Source organism: Apteryx mantelli, chromosome 16 (assembly GCF_036417845.1).
Source record: "Apteryx mantelli isolate bAptMan1 chromosome 16, bAptMan1.hap1, whole genome shotgun sequence".
Classification (NCBI taxonomy): domain Eukaryota; kingdom Metazoa; phylum Chordata; class Aves; order Apterygiformes; family Apterygidae; genus Apteryx; species Apteryx mantelli.
In genome coordinates this window covers 21,075,874-21,094,587 of record NC_089993.1, presented here as the reverse complement: position 1 = coordinate 21,094,587, position 18,714 = coordinate 21,075,874, and the positions used below count along the sequence as shown (strand labels likewise).

Genomic DNA, 18,714 nt, shown 5'->3' with positions numbered 1-18,714 from the left:
AACGGCGCGTGGGAGAGGAGGAACACACTCAATGCAAACAAACTTACAGCCTTGGGCTTGAAGGGAGGTTGAATCTCTTTGCGCTCGAGCTTATCCCAGTCGATATACCGGAAGAACGCGTGCTCCTTGATGTCCCGCTCTCCTTCCGGGCCACATCCCAGTCGCTTGGCAGGGTGCTTGGTCATGAGCTTTGGGGGAGACAAAGAAGAAAGAGGGATTCACACGGTGCCCGGCTCCTTCACGAGCCCCCTAGGAAGGGGAGCAGCAGGAGCCAAAGTCACCAGGACGCGACGCACCGCGGGCGAGCGGCCGGGCAGGCTGCACCCGCGCGAGCGCGGCCCTCGGGAAACCCTACATCAGGGCCGGGAAAGGGGCCCCCTCGCCTCTGCGTCCTTCTGCCACTCCAAGCGGAGACCGAGGGAGGAGCAGGGGCAGCTCTGGCACAGGGAAAGTTCATCCCAAGCGGGATGAACAATCTCCCCTCAGAAACTTTCCTTAGCCCCGGGAGCAGAAGCCCCGCTTCCCTGGGATTGCCGCAGCACAGGCAGGAGATGATTTTCCCATGAAAGAGTCAATTTGGGGAAAAAAAAGAGCAAAGAGCCCATTAATACTGTTTATCATCTAAACTCCTCCTCTTCACTGACTCTCTAAGAAACGGGAACCGGACCACGGGAGTTACGGGCAGCCGAACACACATTAATATCCTGGCGCATTGTGCAGGGCGGATCGGGAGATAAGGCGGATTCCAGAGGTTTGTAAAACGCCGATAAGCGAGGAGAATATGAGCCGCGCGCCCGCGACAAAAGGACCGCTTTATTAAAGGCAGAGCCGTGCAGAGGCTGGAGCGGGGCCGGCGCCGTGGGGGGGCCCAGGGCGCTCCGTGCGGCTCCCGCGCGGCTCCCGCGGGCTCCCGGGACGCAGGGCTCAGGTGCGCGGCTCCCACGTCCGCCCACGGGAGCCAGCTGCCGAGCCGAGAAACCCTCAACCTTTCTGTTGAAATCAAACCCGCCCCATTAAACAATAAAAAAAATAAGAAAGGGGTTTTATAAGCATTTTTTTCTGACGAAGGTGAGCACGTTAGTCCAGCAGCCAGGCAGCAGAGCCTGCTGTGCCAAAGGGCGACTCACGGCCCTGAGCAGCACCCACCGAGGGTGCTGGTGTCCCGGCAGAGCTTCCCTTCCCTAAATTATAAATATTTTCACATAAGCCAGCCACGTCGCCCAGGATTGCACATAACAAACTCGCTCAGGGAGACCGAGCTTTAAGGGTAACGCTGCACGGGGGCCTGAGGGCAAGGAAGAGCCCCGAAAAAAACAGAATAAACACGAACGGGAAGCGAGAGCGGAGCCGACAACCGCCGTGCCGGCAACGCGCGTGGGGCCAGCGGGCTGCGAGGACGGCCCGCGGCGGGACGACCGGCGGAGCAAGGCTCGCCGGCACTCGCCTCAGCCCCGGAAAGCCCGGCTGCAAGCGGCATGGGAGCACCAGGCTCTGCCAGCCGGACAAGGGACCTTCCAGACGGTCAGAGCTGCATCCGGCACCAGCCCTGCCGAGCATCGACCAGGGGCCGCGCGCCCTCGCGGGGGCCTGGCGAGCGGCTGCCGTGGGCACGGACAGCGGGTTGGAGAGAGGAAGGGTCACAGGGGTGCGGAGACAGCAGGAAACACAAAAGCGGGGCGTTTTTCTCACTTGCATGTTCTTGTTTGTGAATAATATTGTCCTCCTTGATACTGCAGCATCCAGCCCTTTCTGTGTGTATATATATATATATATATATATAAAGTCCGGTGTAAGAAATCTGGCAAGGCGGAGGAAGCCCCATGTCTTGCTCTCTGCAACGAGTGTGGCAAGCGGGTCGGGGTGGATGGATCGAGTCCAGGAGGAGCACGGCGCCGCCAGCCCCCACCAGCCCCCACCAGCCCCTTGGAAGGTTTTGGCTGCTCCCGGCACACACAGAGGCTCCCGCTGCTCTCGGGGCCGAGTGGGGCCCCCGCGGACCTCCCTGCCCGGGCAGCCAGGGCTTTGGCGACCTCCCCTCGAGGTGGACCCAGGTCCAGCCCAGCAGCAGGTCTGGCCGTCACCGTGCCAGGTGCTGCACGGCAGCCGCCAGGCTGCTCCGACCCTGCTCAGCCGAACCGAAGCAGGAAAATGAGAAGCGCCCTGTGACTCGGAGAGGTTTTTCCAAAGCAAGTCTCTGCTGGCGACGTGAGAACCTGAAGCCTTCTCATCAGCTGACTTGGCGATTTGGCTGTCTTTCCAAACAGCTCAGCTTGCATTCGGCAAACGCAAAGAGAAATCTTTTCCTGGGTCGTCCTTAAGCGCCGGTCTTGAACATCCTGGCAAACCGACCTCATTTGCACCACCAAGACCCGCGCGGGGCAGCGCGGGAATGCAGCTCGGTGGGCGCAGGACGCGCGTCCCGGTGGCCTTAGGGCTCCTGGGTGCCCGCGCGCACCCTTCAGCCGCGAAAACATCCAACAGCACCAGCTGGGCCGGGCGTAAGGTCACTTCTCCGTGAAGGAGGAGCCGGGGCCGAGGCGGCTCCGCACCCCGGGCTCGCTGCCGCGCTCCGGGCGTCCTCCCCTGCCCCAGGAAAGGTGGAGACCCGACGCGCACCGAGCAAAACCGCGCACTAGCATCCACTTAATTCCAGCCACCCTTCTGTTTTGCAGACGCTTCATGCACCCACACCAGTAAATATAGTCTACGTTAATTTACTAATTAGCTTTTCCTAGCCAGAATCTCATTGCTTACCTGCTGCTTTGTGCTGGCAGTCGTTTCACACGCACACATGCACCTCTTTAAATTTAAGTGTTGTTGTTAAACCCGCAATTTCCACAGTTTAGCACCGATGCAAACCAAATTCAGAACAGCTCAGCCTGATTAATGAATCATAAAGATTTTCTGCTTCATGTACCTGTCTGTAAAGCTGCACAGGGCTGTACTACAATGCGGTTATTCAGTATTTTCAGTATATGCATCCAGAAATTAAATTTTCTTGTTTTCCTATTGTGCTTTTACACATGTGAGCACGGAGGCACCATCTGTTATTGATATATAGGACCCCATAAACATGCAGATTGGTTCTCCTGGCTTACGTAGGATAATCATTTAGCATCGTTTGTATTAAACAGGAACGAGTTGATTTAATCCCCATCCCAATGCGGCGAAAACCCTTCATGTTTCCGTAGACGAAGAAGGATGCTTCAGACCAAATCGCCTTTAACGGCGTGTTCGACGTTTGCGGCTTAGACACAGAAAAGTCCGAGCCCGGACTCGACCGCTTTGCGCAGCTGCAGCTTTAGCCCCCGTGGTGCACGCCAGCGGGTGGTGGCTGCTCCCGCGGCGAGGCCGGTCTCCGCCTCGGCATCCAGCGTTTCTTTTACATCCAGCGGGAAGACCTCGGAAGTCCTCGTTGCCTTCAGGAACGCCGCGCGGGCACGATGCTCTTTTCCCAGGCAGCGCCAGCGGAAATACCGCTCGAAACGCCGGCAAACTTCACCGAGGAAAACGTGCCATTTTATGCCTTGGCTACCAGGCAGGATTAAAGTGGGAGCTGGCGTCGGCAGGCAACCTGTTCACCTGGAAAGAGCCGCTCTGCTCGGGCGCGGGAAAAACCCTCCGTACGGGAACGAAAGCGGCCGATCGGCTGTGCCAGCGCTGCTGCGCCCGCACGAGCCTCTCCGAAAGCGCGGCGGCGGAGCCCGCACGATGCTCGAGCCGGCTCCCGATAGCCGCTCCGGACGGGGAGCGGGCAAGACACCCGCGCCACAAAACCGGCGGCACCGGAGGAAACCTAAGCTGGCAGCAGAGCAGCAAAACACCGGGTGCAACCCGCCGGCCGGGGCGGACACAGCCAGAGCACTGCGTCCCGGCGAGGCTTTCAGGACCGGAGGCGTCCCAGCCCCACCGCATGCTGACTGGCAGCAGCACGCCGTGGTGGAGCCGGGCAAGAGCAACGAAATTCCTCTTGGACTGGCTTGCGAGAGCGCGGCTGTGAAACGCCGGAGCCCCGCGTTTCGGTGCGGAGCCTCCTCCGGGTGCTCTTCCCCGAGCGGCTGCAAGGCTGCTTCGAACCTTCCTGCAAAAGGACCGTGCACCGACACAAGCAAGGCCGAGACGCCCGCGGGGTCACGCGCCACACGCTTCATTGCATTCCGGCCAGAAAGGTAAATACTTCGTTTCCGCCTTCCCGAAGGTTCTTAAACATTACGCACGTTTTTTAAGAATGCTCTTTTTGGCGTAGCAGCTTGGGGGCGGAAAAGAACGTCACGTGTTTTTGTGCTCTTCCCCGAAACAAAAATCATACGGATGGAGCCACCGCTTCGCTGCAAGAAATAAAAGGATTTACAAAGGACCCCAGCCTGCCTTGCACGGTTCAGCGCCTTCCGTGCGGCCTCGCGTTTGCCAGAAGTGCGAAAAGCCATTAAGCCATTACAGCTCCAGGCAGCAGACGTTTCAATCATGGTCTCTTCTTGTCTATTTACAACACTCAGGTTTTGACTGATGCAACAGAAAACAGAGCGGACAGCTAGATTTATCACTGCTCCAACCTCTGCTCCCTCGCCAGCGTCGTTCCCCCGGGCACGCTGGGCACAGCAAGGTTTAACGTTGCAAAGCATCTTCCCCCCTTTCGTGTATGGCCAGAAAAACAGCCGACTTTCCCCTTACGCCCCAATCCGAACAACTAGGAGGAGGAGACAGGGAGAGAAAGTTTGTGGAAACTCCCCCTCCAATTACTAGCGTAGTTTCTAAATTAACGGGTGGATTTTAGTACTTTTTACCGAAATTGACTGCCAAGTGACCTGGAAAACGTCATTTCCCTGTGACCCATTTCAAGCGTGAAACGCTTTCAGCAGCTTTTCCCCATCAGACAAGCAAATACTTCCATTTGTAACACAAACTACGAATCCTGGTGAAACTGGAAAGGGACTTTGAAATGCTTCAGGGGCAACACTAAATGCAAGATGTGTCATTTGTAGATAGAAGCACTATTTTGAGATACAGAACATTCAGATATTTTAAATATTAATTATTAGAATCAAACATTTAAAAAATTCCTACACAAACACAGAATTATAGAAATGTTTGGATTAAACCTATACACTGGCTTGCTGAGAAGCGGCTCAGTTCCAAGAAATAACCATATGCACAACACCAGGATCTAGCCAGCCTTTAATCCTCACAACCCAAATAAAGTCAAACTGCATTCAAGTCTTGCCTGGGCTCAGTCCACAGGCAGCTCGGGACCCTGGGCAATGCAGAGCTTCACTGCAAATTAAGAGATTTCATAACAAAAATACTGTCCTGACCCAACAGAGATGCACACCAGCACCGAACTTTAGGCACGCAAAAGGGTGGCTCATTATACCTAAGCATAAATCTCCGCAGGATGAAGGCTTTGTACCTGAACTTAAGAAAATTATTTAGAAATCACATTGAAGTGTCTTGTTTCCCAGAGTCATTTTTCTTGTCCTGCACAGACGCATCAACCTGCCCTGTGGTCACCCAAGAGGGCAGGAGAGTCTCTGGGCAGAGGCCCTGAATTCCCACGCCGCATCCAACACTCCGATTTCCCCTGACCTTCGTTTGAGCATGGGCAGACCAACCCTCAAATCCCACCTGGATTTCTGCACAGTGACTACTGAAGTCCCTTTTCCATCTGCCAGGTCCTGCCTGTAGATGTTGATGTACCTGCCACTTATCCAGCAGGACAGATGGATCCTCTTTCTAAATGTCTTTTTTAGCCATTTAGAAGACATGAGATCCATTAAACAAACTGATTAAAAACCGGATGGTGCTTTATCTCTATTCCCCTTGCCATAAGGCTCCATGAGTCCCACCAGGCTGGACCTTGGCTCAGCAGCAGCCACCACGAGGCTGCAGCCTTAGGACTGAACATTGGCAGAAGTGGCATCAGTGAAAATACGGGATGAACAACTGATTTGCGCTCAAAGCAACACGCTTACCCTACGACTACAACTGCCCCGCGTCTGACAGGGTCATAGCAGTAGCATGACGGCACAGAAAGGAGCTAGGTGTTATTTTAAATCATTTTTAGCACACATTCATGAAATAGCGCAAGTTCTGGTTGTAGGAGCAGAGAGCACAGACGCTGGAATATAACGGATTTTGGCCAGCATTCCCTTGCTCCGGGCGAGAGCAACGAGAGGAAGGAGCGGTTTGGACCCCCCGGCACGTGCAGGATCACCGGCTGTTGGAGGGGCACGTCCAGCGCTGCGCCCAAGGGTCAGACCATTGCAATCAGTTCTCGCCCCTCCCCGAAAGCAAAGGCGAGCCCTTACCCCTTTGCAGATTGCCACTGCCTCCTTGGACATGGACTTGGGATAGGCCACGTTGTGCTCCATAATGGACTGGAAGAGCTCGTCTTCGTCTTCGCCCTCGAAGGGAGCCTAGAGCAAAGGCAACAGAGGTTCAGCGGCGTTTCTTTATCTTTGATCTTTCACGTGTTTCTATGATCTCCCGTTAGGAAACCAGCCCCCTCCTGCCCTTTTCGCCGCTCCGGCGGCGCGCGGTGACTCACGGCTCCCGGCCCTGCCGCGGCCGAGGTGCCAGGCCCCGCGGCTGCAATCCCTGCCTCGATCTCCAGCACGGAGCGGATGGCACCCCGCAGCTCGCCAGCGACAAAACAAATTACACGTCAGCATCTGCTCGCAATGGAATTTAACACAATCCCATAGGAATCAATTAAAATTCAATTACCTGGCCGGCTAGCATTTCATAGAGCAGGACTCCAAATGCCCACCAATCCACCGACTTCCCATAGGGCTGATAAGCAATTATCTGAAAACAACACAGAAACAGCAGGATTGCACTTCCATTTTTAACCTGTTGGCACAACGCAAACTAATTTCAAGCTGTAGTCCAGGTCAAAAGGACGAGGTTATTTACTGAGGCTTGATTCTCTGAAATGGCGTGAAATTGCAGACATAAACAAAATGTATGATAGGCAAAGGGTTCAGTAACTAAAAAATTACCAGCCCTCAAATGCACACTAAATATTAGATAAAAATGAGAATATTCAGTGTGAATTTGGACAGATTCATTCCGATTCAACCAAGCGTCAGCATACGTGCTCCTCTCTTTCAGACCCATCGCAGCAAAGTGCGTTGCTTCAGCTGGAAAAGGAGCAGGAGCTGCTCTTGGTTACGCTGACGTCAGCCTCGATGGTTTTGCTCTGACTTCAGCGCAGTCGGTTTGAAATAACAACACAGGATTTGGCCCTCTGTGTAGAGCCAGCGGCCCTTTACAGCAGGCTTCCAGCACAGGGGTAGCCAAAACCCTCCGCGCTTCAGCCTGCCGGTTTGCTTCCTGCTATCGGATAGAGAACGACCCTCGCAAAACCACCTGATGCAACCCGACAGCGTCACCTTTACCCTGACAGTGGCATTGCTTTGGAGGCAGGATGAACGTTGATGCAACTTCAGTATTTTTTCTCAATTTCTAATATCAAAATTTAGCGCGGATAAGGCACTAAAACATGAACGGCTGTACTTTTCCCGCAGTTTATTTTCTAAAAATCTGAAGCACCATGAATTTCATAACCGCGCAGCCCGGCCCCATTTGTCCGCCAGCTAAGCTAGCTGCGCAGAGCTCGTGCTTTCGTCCCCGCGCAGCAGCAGGCTGGGGTATCCCCGAGCGGCCCCGGGCTCTCCGGCAGGCAGGAGCCACCGTTGGAGCCGAGCGAGGAGCCCTGACCGGGGCCGCTGCTGGAAACGAGCCCCCTCCTGGGGCGCAGCCAGGGAAAACATCCAAACGGCATCTCTCCGGCGCGGGGCCGACGGACGGGCTCGGGTCACGCGCCTGGGGCCCCGCGCGGTGCACGGGAGCTTGCAAACTTCAGCATCGCGGCAGAGCGACTCCGATGGCGACAGCCCAGCGCGGACCGCCAGGAAGCTCGGACACGCCGGTACTGGACCCGAACCCCCGACCCGATCCACAAACCCTGCCGCTCTCCAAGGACCGCGTCGCCCTGCGGCTGCGGGTGGCACTGGCGCTCGTCTCCAGCTCGCGAGGGAAAAGCGCTCGCCTGGGCGGCGAGGCCGCCGAGGAGCCGGGGAGGGCGGAGGTGCTTGTCCGGGCCCATCCGGAGGCTTGCCCATTCCTAGCCTCTTCCTTCTCCTCCAAAATGAGGAGGTCCCTCCATCCTCCCGCATGTCCAGACTGCGGCAGGAAGCTGGAGGCACAGCTGGATGGGTGCGGGGATGGGTTTGACCCACGAGAGCCCCGGGAGGGTATAAAAGGAGCCGGGCTCCTGCAGAGACATTTCTGTTCTCTCGAGCTCTGGTATATTTGCTTGGTTGTTGCTGATGGGCGTCATTTCAGCATTCAGGGTTTGACAGGCCTTGGGCTTTGCCATCTGTTACTTAATGCAAAACAATTACACAATTTATTCATCCTAATTACAGAATTCTATTCTGCAAAGATTCATATATTCAAGTACAAATGCAAATCATATGCTAATCACAGGAGAATGCACGCAGAGCAGTGCAGCCCCAGAGGTTTGCCCCCACCGCTCCCACCCCTCTACCTCTGCTCGTGAGCAAGCCGCAAGCCCACAGCTCGGCGTACGCAGGCAGGTACCTGCGGCCTAAAAAGAGTCCTTGCATGCATCTTCCCCCGCCGCCCTTACAAAAGGCAGGGGGTGTTTGCAGATGACTCCTGCAGCCTTATATAGTGCAAACACTGCAGCCACGAAATGTAAGAGGCAATCATCTCTGTCAGCTGGAAAACACGGGAAGGGCCAATTTCCCTTGGAGGCTGGTGTGACAGGAAGCTCTCAATTGAATAATATTCAAATGAGCCTCTTCCCTAATTAAGGAGAACAGCTCAGAACAGACTACTTTGGTCTAATGCACCAGCAGCTTCCTGCAGACCCTCTGCAGTGCCCAACACCACCTGAGCAGGAGGCATTTCAAGACCTAATCACAGCTGTCGTCATCCCACCGAGGAAGAGAGGAGGCTAACGCTACAAAAGCAAAGCACTGGGGCAAGATTAGATGCCAAGACTGATGCCCATCTTTTATTTTCTGTGGAGTCCTCATCCAGCCATGTACCTAAATACGGGTTAACCTGCTCCTGCCTCCGTTAACAGCGTGCCGCATTCAAGCCGAGTGCGGGACCGACCCTTCCCGCTGCAGCATCCGTGCACTTCTGAGATCAGACGCTGAGTCTCAGCTCTGATATTCCTCGACCGAGTTCATGTGAAGTTCCTTCCGCTTGTTTTCAGATGATTTGTGAGTGCCCTGGGAAATTTAGGTGCGACCTGCTCACGTCATAAAGGCCTTTAGAAGAAAACAGTACTTAGAAGAAATCCTTTCAGAAAACCAGTCTCCGCAACCTGAGCTCACCAACTGCATGCCAGGGAAGGTCAAGAATCAACAACTAAGGAACGCTTTTCCTTCAGAGGAAATTATACCAGCAACGGTCATTTACACTCGATACCTGTCACCTTGGCGTGCAGAGGGCTGCGTCTTAGAATAGAAAAGGCCCTTAAAATGGGTCAGGCAAATCACAGGACATTTTTACCCTGCAGATATGTTGGCTAGAGAACACTTCGGCTTCCTAAAGGGAGGAAGCATGGCCCAGTAGAAAGGCCCTGGACTAGAACTAGAAAATAAAGACCAGGGTCTGATGCTGGCTTTGCCACCAAATATGAGACCAGGCAAGAATTTTATACATCCTTTCCCCATTTATAAAGTAGGGGACGTGTTATTTACTCCTTGGAAACCTACTGGCAGCAGGCTTTAATATTATTCCTGGATACGACAGTGATTTGCATCCTAATTTCCCATTTCCTACTTTTCTACTGGAAAAAAAAATAGGGCAAGCAGAAGAAAATAAGTGTTTAAATGATAATGCTCAGCCACATACCAAGAGAACTGGTCATTTGTCCTGCTTTGAAAGAGTATTAATCACACACAGCAACACAGCTACGTAGTGATAGGACACCAATATTAATCTTGGTAGAATGCGGATACGTAATACACATTTGAACTAGTAATTAAAAATCTCTCTGGCTACAGCAAAACACAATGTAGTTTAGCATACATGTGCATCTAACTACGTCCTCGCAAAGAGAATCCCTTTCTCTAAAATATTTAAGTGGATAAATATTAAAAAATTAATCTCATCATTGAAAATTCAGAAGAGTGAGAAGATTTTAGAGGGATATTTCTATTTTAAGAGAACAGGCATTTGGGAACAATTGCCTACCTGAATTTCATAAATCCGGCATTAAAACGCACCAATATAAGAGTTCATGCAACTGTCCTATGTGACTCCATCACATAAGTCATAACCAGATGCAAAACAATTTTTGAGCGATCTGAAGCTACAGACAGGCAGCCATTTCTCATTAGACACCGCCAGTTCCTACGAGCAGCGAGCCGGCGAGATCTAAAGATTTCCACTTCACACGGAAATATCACCCACCGATAACTCCATCCGCAGCGCTCCTCCTTCCCCGGCCCTCCCCAGCGCCGAGCATCCACGGGAGAACGACGCCTGCCCAGGGACGGGAGCGTCGCCCTCCGCGGCGAGGTGGGAAGCAAACTCAGGGCGCGGGTGCAGGAGACGGAGGACGGGCAAGGGACAAGCACGTCCCTCATCACCTGCGTCCCCCTCTTCCCACCCGCAGGAAGCGCCTGCCGTGAGCCGTGAGCTGAGAGCGGCCCCAGACCCGAGCCGAGCTCCCGGCTTCAGCCCTTCCCGGGGCGAGGAAGCGCGAGAGAAAGGCTCAGCGGGGTCTGGGAGCACCAAGAACCCGGCGGGCACGTGGAGGCCAGCGGGACCGACGCGCCGGGCAGGGACAGCACCCTGCAGGGTCTCTGCCCCGGGGAAGGACCGGCCGGGGGGACCGGCTGCATTTCAAGGTCTGAGCAGGGCACGCGGCCAAGCGGAGAGGCAGACCCAGCTCAGGAGGCTTCCTCAGCGGCAGCTGTAGGTCCTGCTCTGGGTGGATGGACTGTGCTAAGGGCATAAACTTTCCAGCCTCAGGGTGAATTCGTTAACGCCTCTGTTTCTGGCAGAAAGCTGCCCAAAGCGAAGTTGTCCCATGGAAGAGAGCCTCCGACGAGCTGCCGAAACGTGGCCGGGAGCCCTGCTGACCCCGACGCTGCGACCCCCTCGTGCGCTTTCTGCCTTGCCCCCGGAGCCGTGCTGCGCCCCCGTTGCCCACGGCCTCTTACTGGGAAGGGACGGGGCCCTTCTGGCACCCCTGTGCCTGGGGGAGAAAGGGGAGCTGACGTTCCAGCTGCCTCCGGACAGCACATCCGACAGGCGAAAGCAGCTCGAACACGTGCTGGCCTGAGTCAATGTCTGACTGCTACTGAGGGTGAAATTAAAGAGCTATTCTGATTCTGGTGTCAGTGAATCTAAGCAAAATGCTTCTTTTTGGTTCTCCCAGTCCAGCAAATAACATTCTTTTCAACTAAAATTAACCATTTCCCAAAGAAAATACGTTTCCTTTTAGAAAATAATTCCTCCAGAAGAATGCCGATGACTCAGGACCGGAGGAGCACATGCTTGCAGCAGAAAGGCACTAATGAGACTTCCTTGTACTGAGACCATCCTTTTGCTCACTGCATCCAGGCTGCGCAGGGCTCAGTCACACCGGACCTTCCCGGGAAGTTACAGCAACCGGCAGGGATCGTGAGGGAGCCCAGGACAGAAGCTGCTCCATACGGGCACCGTGCACGCTGCACAAGCCCCCCGGCAGCCGTTGCATATTCTCCACCTGCTCTCACTCAAACCTTGCACAGAAGTGGAACACGTTTTATGGAGCAGCTTCTCCTGCCAGATATTTTTATCCTTAAAAGCCTTGAAAGCACATTGGCTTGGAACATCTACTGCCCCTCTGGCTCTCCTACCTCAGGCGCAATGTAGTCTGGGGTGCCACAGAAGGTCTTGGTGGTCACCCCGTCCCAGATGTTCTCCTTGCACATGCCGAAGTCCGCGATCTTTATGTGCCCTTCGCTATCCAGCATCACGTTGTCCAGCTTCAGGTCTCTGCAAAGTGAAAGTAAAATGGTTATACAGAAGACCACAAATGAAACCATGTAGTAAAGAATCAAGTTTCCTGATCGCAGCGCTCTGCTGCGAGCGAGTCACACCTTCCTCTCGCACACAGACTCTGTAGAATAATGTCTGGGGAAAGGAGTAAAAATAAATCAGGGATTTGTCAGGACAAACTGTTTGTTTTACTTTTAACCCACCAGAACATCACACTGGACAAATCGCTTCTAAGTGTGTGGCAGAGAATATAGCAGGGAGTTGGATTTAATAATCGTTTTTTACATCTATGAAAATCAAAGCGTATTTTGAGCTCACCAGCAACGAAGAAGTAGGTACCTACTCAGTAAAGATCCCTCTCCTATCTCTGTTATTCTCCCCCAAGAAAATACAAATCAACTGCGTTTCAATCTCCATCATTGTCTGCGGAGGATTTGGGTTAGTTGCACCTAATCCCTCAAGAGCTTTGCTCCTTAGCGCAAGCTGCCGAGACGCTTTCCGCTGCCGAGATCCAGAGCCGATTCCCAGCGCTGAGCCGTGACACGGGGCTGCCGCGACGGCACCGCGCGCTGAGCACCTCCCGGGTGCTGAGCAGTTACGGGATCCGGGCCATTGCTGACTGATTTACGCCCTATGCAGTAAAGCGTTTCCAGGAGGTCTCCGGTGCGGTATCGGAGCGCGTCCGTGCAGTCTCCTTGCCCCAGGGCTGCGTCACGGTCACGAGGCAGACGTGCCCTGTGCTGCTCTAAAGCGTACTTCTTCCTCGAGCGTTGCGTTGCCCGCAAAGCCCCTGCTTCCACCTCAGACTGAGCCGCCCCAGCGCGAGCCGCCACGCTCTTACAACGCCGGCTGCGCAGCGGCGTCGGAAAGGAAGCCATGGGCTGAAAAGGGACCACCAAGCAAACGGAAACAAGCTCCTCGCTCCTCCTGGATCTCTCCCCATCGATGCCATTCCAGCAATGAAGTTAAATTCCCCTCCCCTCTTTCACTGCCCTCTCGGCGGTCAACTGGCCTCCGCCGTGAACATTCAAGCATCTAATCAGGCCTTTCACCATCGCCTTTTAACTGAGGGCACAGCTTCTGCGCACAGACTACATCTCCTTTAACTGTGAAGGGATCCGTCATTAGGAGGCCTTGACCCAGCAGCTCCGGACTACGAAGCCCCCTCCCGAACTGACCGCAGAGGGCCGTTCGGCTTTGAGGAAGACGAAGGTGCTGCCGTGATCTAGGAATGCTGCGAGAGAGTTTGGGGAGCACTGAAAAATGCGGACAGAGGATAACGGACTGGGATCGAAACTACAGCAGAACGTTTTCAATATTATAGTGTTTCAATGCACAATATATTTAACTACTCGTAGACCCAAGAATGTTTGACATGCAAAATTCTGCTTTAAATAATTCTTCTGTTTGGCACGCTCTTTGTTCAGTAAAGTACAATAAAAGGAACAGCATAATTTACAACTTCTTGCTGTTTTTTAAGATTTTTTTCCTAATTATAGTGTCAGTGCTTAGGACCCTGATGGGCCAAACACAGATGAACATGAATCTGTATTCAGATTTGGAGGAAGAAAGGGGCACTTGGGACTGGCAGACCTAGAATCTCTCTCTGCAGCAGCTGATGGCAACAAACATCCCTCACGTCAGGTTTGCTCCACTTCTTTCATCTTCAGAACAGTTTTCAGCAACTCATAACTTCACTAGCGCAGTTGGCATTTCTTTTTGCAAAGCAGTTAATGGTATCTGACACTGATTAGGATCTTCTGCTCTACCTTGGGCTTTGGGAATACTCTAGAGCAGGAAAGAGCAATGGTTTACTAGTTTCAGTGCTTAACCAGTAGCCTCAGAGCGGGGTCCCGCACCCATCAGCAATCTAACTTTGGATGCTATAAATCATATTGTGAATGGAAAAAAAAAGTTTAAGCCTCTGAACTATAAGTGCCAGACTTGCACTGCAAATCTTAGAATAAACTATTCATAGGCACTTACTTTAACGCTAATGATAAGAAAGCAATGCCCTGCAGGAAAACACGCAGCTCAGAATCAGTCCATGCTGCCAATGGCCATTCGTGCTGCATGGAAAGAACTGCGTGATCGGAGGCACCAGAAGGATCACAGCTGCTTTTTATGAGCCTTCTTTCTCTATAGAACAGGGGCAAAGACAAACACCCTCTCCGAAAGCCAGCGACACTAAGAGGCCTCCAGCTCTGTTTCGGGTACGCCAGCTCGACGGACAGTGGCCAAACGCGGTGGAAGACAGCCCCCGTGGCCGGCCGTGGGCTCCGCGAACCCCGAAGAGCCGCCGCCGTCGCTACAATGGGCCCAGGGTGTTCCTGGAGGGCTCTGGGGGAGAAGGGAAAGAACAACGTGCTCACCTACCGGTAAATGATGCCTTTGCTTTGCAGGAAGAAGAGGCCAATAGCTATTTCTGCTGCATAGAATCTGAAATGAAAGGTTTAAAAAGAAGAGCGGTCATTAAAGCAGATGAATCAGAACAACAACCTCTCAGATCCAATTGCACTAAACGAAGCACATTGGGCTTACATGGCCAAAGGATAGAGACAGCCACAACATAAAAACACCAGACAAGCATCACACGAGAATGACATAACTCACCCTCCACCACGTATCGGGGAGGAACATGATCAGGCTGCTGAGGGCTAGGAGGGGGCTGTCACTTCTCGTTACACGGACCCTCATTAAGAGAGAGCCGGGCTCTGGGGCCCTTCGTTACTGTGGGCTGGCCACGCGGCTTGAAAAGCTATCTGTCATCCCGGAGCGGCCACGGAGACAACGTGCACTGCCACGGTCTTCTTCAAAGAATACTCTGGGTCTCGGCGGGCTGTGCCGGAGCTCCAGAGCGCCGGCGTGCAAAGCTGGTTCAGACCTAGCCAGGCTCTGCTCACTGCTTGTGCTTTTTAATTAAGCATATGGTGGCTTCCATGCACACACACCCCTGCGTCCAGATCACGCGGAGCAGGAGCCAAAAGCCACCGGTTAACGGGCGGGTTGGCAGCCTCAGCAGGGGAGCCCGAGGCTGGCCGTGCCTCCGCGCGGGGCGAGCAGCGGACCCAGGGACGCGGCACGGACGCACCCCACGCCTACGCCGAAGGCGCCGCGCGAGGGCTGCCGAACTTACACAGCGTGCGGCTCCTTGAACCTCCCGACCTGCTGGATCTGGTACATTAAGTCCCCGCCGTTCACGTATTCCATCACAAAATACAGGCGATCCTAAAGGAAAAAGCAAACGATCAGCAGCAGCGTTATTAGGGCAGGGAGCCCGCTGAGGCCCCAAGGAAGGGCCAAGACGACTGACGGCTCCAGGCTGTGTTTTTTATGGCAGTACAACTATAACCGTTGCCCTGCCTAAGGGGCGCAGGTGGAGCTTGTGCTCACACGGCGCTCGAGACGCACGGCGCAATTTCCTTCCATTGCACCGGAGCTCTGCACTTAAACCTCACGCACCTTTGCGCACAGATCCTACGGGGAAGGCAAGCGGGGAAATTGCCTCGACAGAAGATATTTTACTTCCCATTAACAAATTTGCTCTCGTTCTTCCCTGAATCCATTTTAGAAGGTGTTTGATGTGACAGCCTCTTGCCTGTATCTCCCTAGGCATTGCACAGCTTGCGATTAAGAGATGCACAGAAGACATCAAAGCAGTTCCTATGGGGACCAGCCTCCACGCGCAGGCAGTGACCAGCGCGTTCTGGCCGAGCACCGGGAGGGATGCGAGACGGTTGCAGCTCATGCATCGCGCCGTGTCGCTGCACTGGCCCACGGTGCTGCCCCGGCTGCAGGCAGCTGCGGCACCCGGGGGCACCGGGGCGGCCGGAGGAGGCTGCGGAGCCCCCATCTCCGCGCGGCACAGGGCTCTCCCCTCCTTGCCCTCCCAGCCTCCTCCGAGGGAGCACTGGGAGTGTTAATGCATGGCTAATTAATTAATTGCTAGCGCCAGACAGGTCCACCAGTGGCTCTGAATCAGTTAAAACGCTTGCTAGCGGATGTGATCGCAGCCACCCCTAAACGCACGCTGACCGTGCCTCTGGAGCGTCGTATCCGCTTCACGCTCGTCAGCCGAGACCCCCGGACGAAGGCAGCCCTCCTCCTTCACACCGCGGCGGCCACGCAGATGCAGAGCTGAGAGGTTCTCCCGTCCCCTTCGGACACAAGGCTGCTGGACGTCAGCCCGGTCCTCCAAGCGCTCCAAGGAATTTGGCAAGGGCGGGCCGTGTCCAGCCCGGAGCAGAGCGGCAAGGCAGGAGCTGGAGCCCGAGGGCTCCCACCGCTCACGACCGCAGATCAATGGGGCAAAAGCAGCCGGCTCTTGTCGCCCCACGTCTGGAGCGGCGGGGACACGGCACGGGCTCCGAGGCCTGGGATGCTCCGGGCAGAGAGCTGGGCAAGGTGGCACCACGGACGCCTGCGCCCGGGGGAGCCTGTGCAACACCAGGCTCCTCCGACACAGCTCTTGCAGAGCGGGGAACGGCTGCGCGCAAAGCCTGCAGGACCACCCGCACCACCAACCCAAACGTGCCATTCCCCCCCCCCCGGCAAGCGCACAGGACGTTTACGGGGGAGGGAAAAAGCGAGCGGTTTGCACCATCCGAGCGCACGCAGAAGTGGGACATGGCCGGCATCCAAACGGATCTCCCCTGCCAGCAGACACCTGGGCACCGACAGGTGCACATCGATTTGGGATGGGAACGGGCAAGTCCAATGTAAGATCTGGCCCGAGTCGCCTTACTTAAAACAAGCAAATGTTTACAACCTTCAAAAAACCCGTCCACCCAGGGCCTTAACGCACGAGACCCTGAGAAATCAGCAGGCGGCTCGGCTCGGCTCGGCTCGGCCCGACAGCGGCTCCTCGCAGCCAGGCCACGAGAGAAGGACAAAAATCCCGGAGCAACGGGAGTGCTTTACATTCGTAGCATCGCATAATAATTCATAATGTTTCACATTCTTCGCTTCATTTCCTCCTTAAATAAACCTTGCCCTGCGTTTCGGGCACGGAGGACAACGAGCGCAGGAGACGCGCGGACGTGAACATCGCCGTAAGGGCAGCGAGGGAAGAGCCGGGGGCAAATCAGCTGCGCAGCCTCGGCGAAGAGCCGGGCACCCCGACACCAGGGCCGCCTCGAGGGTAATTAAACGCGACGCCGAAGGGGCGACGGGGCTGCGCACAACGCGGCACTGACGGCACAGGGAAGAGGTTTCGGCCGGGCGGTCTCGCGGCGGCCCCTCTGCGCGCCTCGCCGACCCTCGCGGCGTCGAGGAGGCCACGGCCGGCTGCAGCGGGAGAGCGCGGAGCGGGCAGAAGTCACCTTCAGCAGCCGCCGTCGCCCCGCTCAGCTTGTGGTAGTAGCTGGAAAGCAAAACAACACTGTGCTTCGTTTGCAGCTGTCTCCTAAATATATCGATCAACTTCAAGGAGGAAGAACATTACAGAGATGGTCTCTTGACGCAGCCAGCTGAGCTCTAAAAGCAGGATCCGAGCTTTCCTCATTTGGGTGGAGAAGAGAATGCTTGTGCTTCGGAAAAAAGCCATCATGAATGCAGCAGCCAGATGGCTGGCCGGCCTACAGGCTGGAAGGGAGAGGTGGAGACGGAAAGCCGTCCTGGCGCCGCTCTCCGGAGGGAGAGGACTGAGGCTGGAGCATCTGAACTCGCTGAGCAACAGCAACTTACGGATATCTAAACACCGCCTACGGACGCTCGCACCGAACCGATAAAACGCCCGTGCCCTTTCCTTCCCGGCCAAGACGGACCTCCTGGGGCTTCTTCCAATGCCTCCTCCTCCTAATTAATTGCTCGTTCAGTCCATCTCCTGCCTGACTCCACGCCGTGGGTAAGAGGCAGAAGGACAAGAGCCAAGTTCCCCACCGAGCTGCTATTTATCATGGCTCAGCGTCACCGGAGCTGCCGTGCCCTTCGCCACGGAGCCCAGCGGGAGCGGAAATGGGCCGGGAAGGCCAGGACGACGCCGGATGCCCCCGGCGGGTCCGCGCGGATGAGCCCAGCGAGGGCTCGGACTCGGGCAGGGAGCCCCGGACCCCCGGCCGGCCAGCGCGGGACCCGGCGGCTCTGCTCCTCCCGGCCCGCTCCGTAGCGCGCTCACGGCCCATCTTCGCTCCTTCTTCCAAATGCAGATTTAAGGTTTTCTCCCTCGCTGCAGCCACCTGCGCTCGCAGCCCAGGCCGAGGAGCGTGCTCCGGACTGCGCTCCCCGGCAGCAAAGTGCGGTGTGCCGCCGTTTGATAATACGCCCTGCTATACATTTTGATTACATTACAAACACGATTACCATTAAGCGACCGCAGGCCTGCCAGGAATAAGCCTGCGCTGACTCACTTCGGATGCCCCAGAGATGCTGGGTGAAATAGCTGCTCCTGCCACTTTTCGATTACCGTGCCGCAAAGCTGGTCCACGCGCTTTAAATACACTGAATGCGTTCGGTAAATGAAATTGCTGGGATAATATTAAAACGTAATCCTCCCGGATGGCATTGTCATCTTTCTAAGGGACTACGCCGATTACCTCGCCCTGCGCCTGCTGACAAGTACCTGGACATTTCCATTTACATGCTGCTCAACGGCTGGCCAGAGATTGCTTTAAAGATCCCCCTGCCCCACTCCCCACCCCTGTTTCTGGTTTGTACAAACTGAATAGCATGCCCATTTCAAAC

At 55.0% G+C, this 18,714-nt stretch overlaps 1 protein-coding gene across 1 annotated transcript in view; it reads right to left on the bottom strand.

Annotated features, from left to right (window-relative positions):
* The window catches only part of PRKCB (protein kinase C beta), a 137,553-nt gene that overhangs the window by 11,736 nt on the left and 107,103 nt on the right, over positions 1–18,714 (bottom strand). The window contains exons 11-16 of the mRNA XM_067306271.1: positions 15,170–15,261; positions 14,410–14,472; positions 11,892–12,030; positions 6,724–6,804; positions 6,306–6,413; positions 48–188 (exon numbers count right to left, since the gene is read on the bottom strand). Coding sequence (XP_067162372.1) covers positions 48–188; positions 6,306–6,413; positions 6,724–6,804; positions 11,892–12,030; positions 14,410–14,472; positions 15,170–15,261 — 624 coding nt within the window. The remainder of the gene's footprint in view (positions 1–47; positions 189–6,305; positions 6,414–6,723; positions 6,805–11,891; positions 12,031–14,409; positions 14,473–15,169; positions 15,262–18,714) is intronic.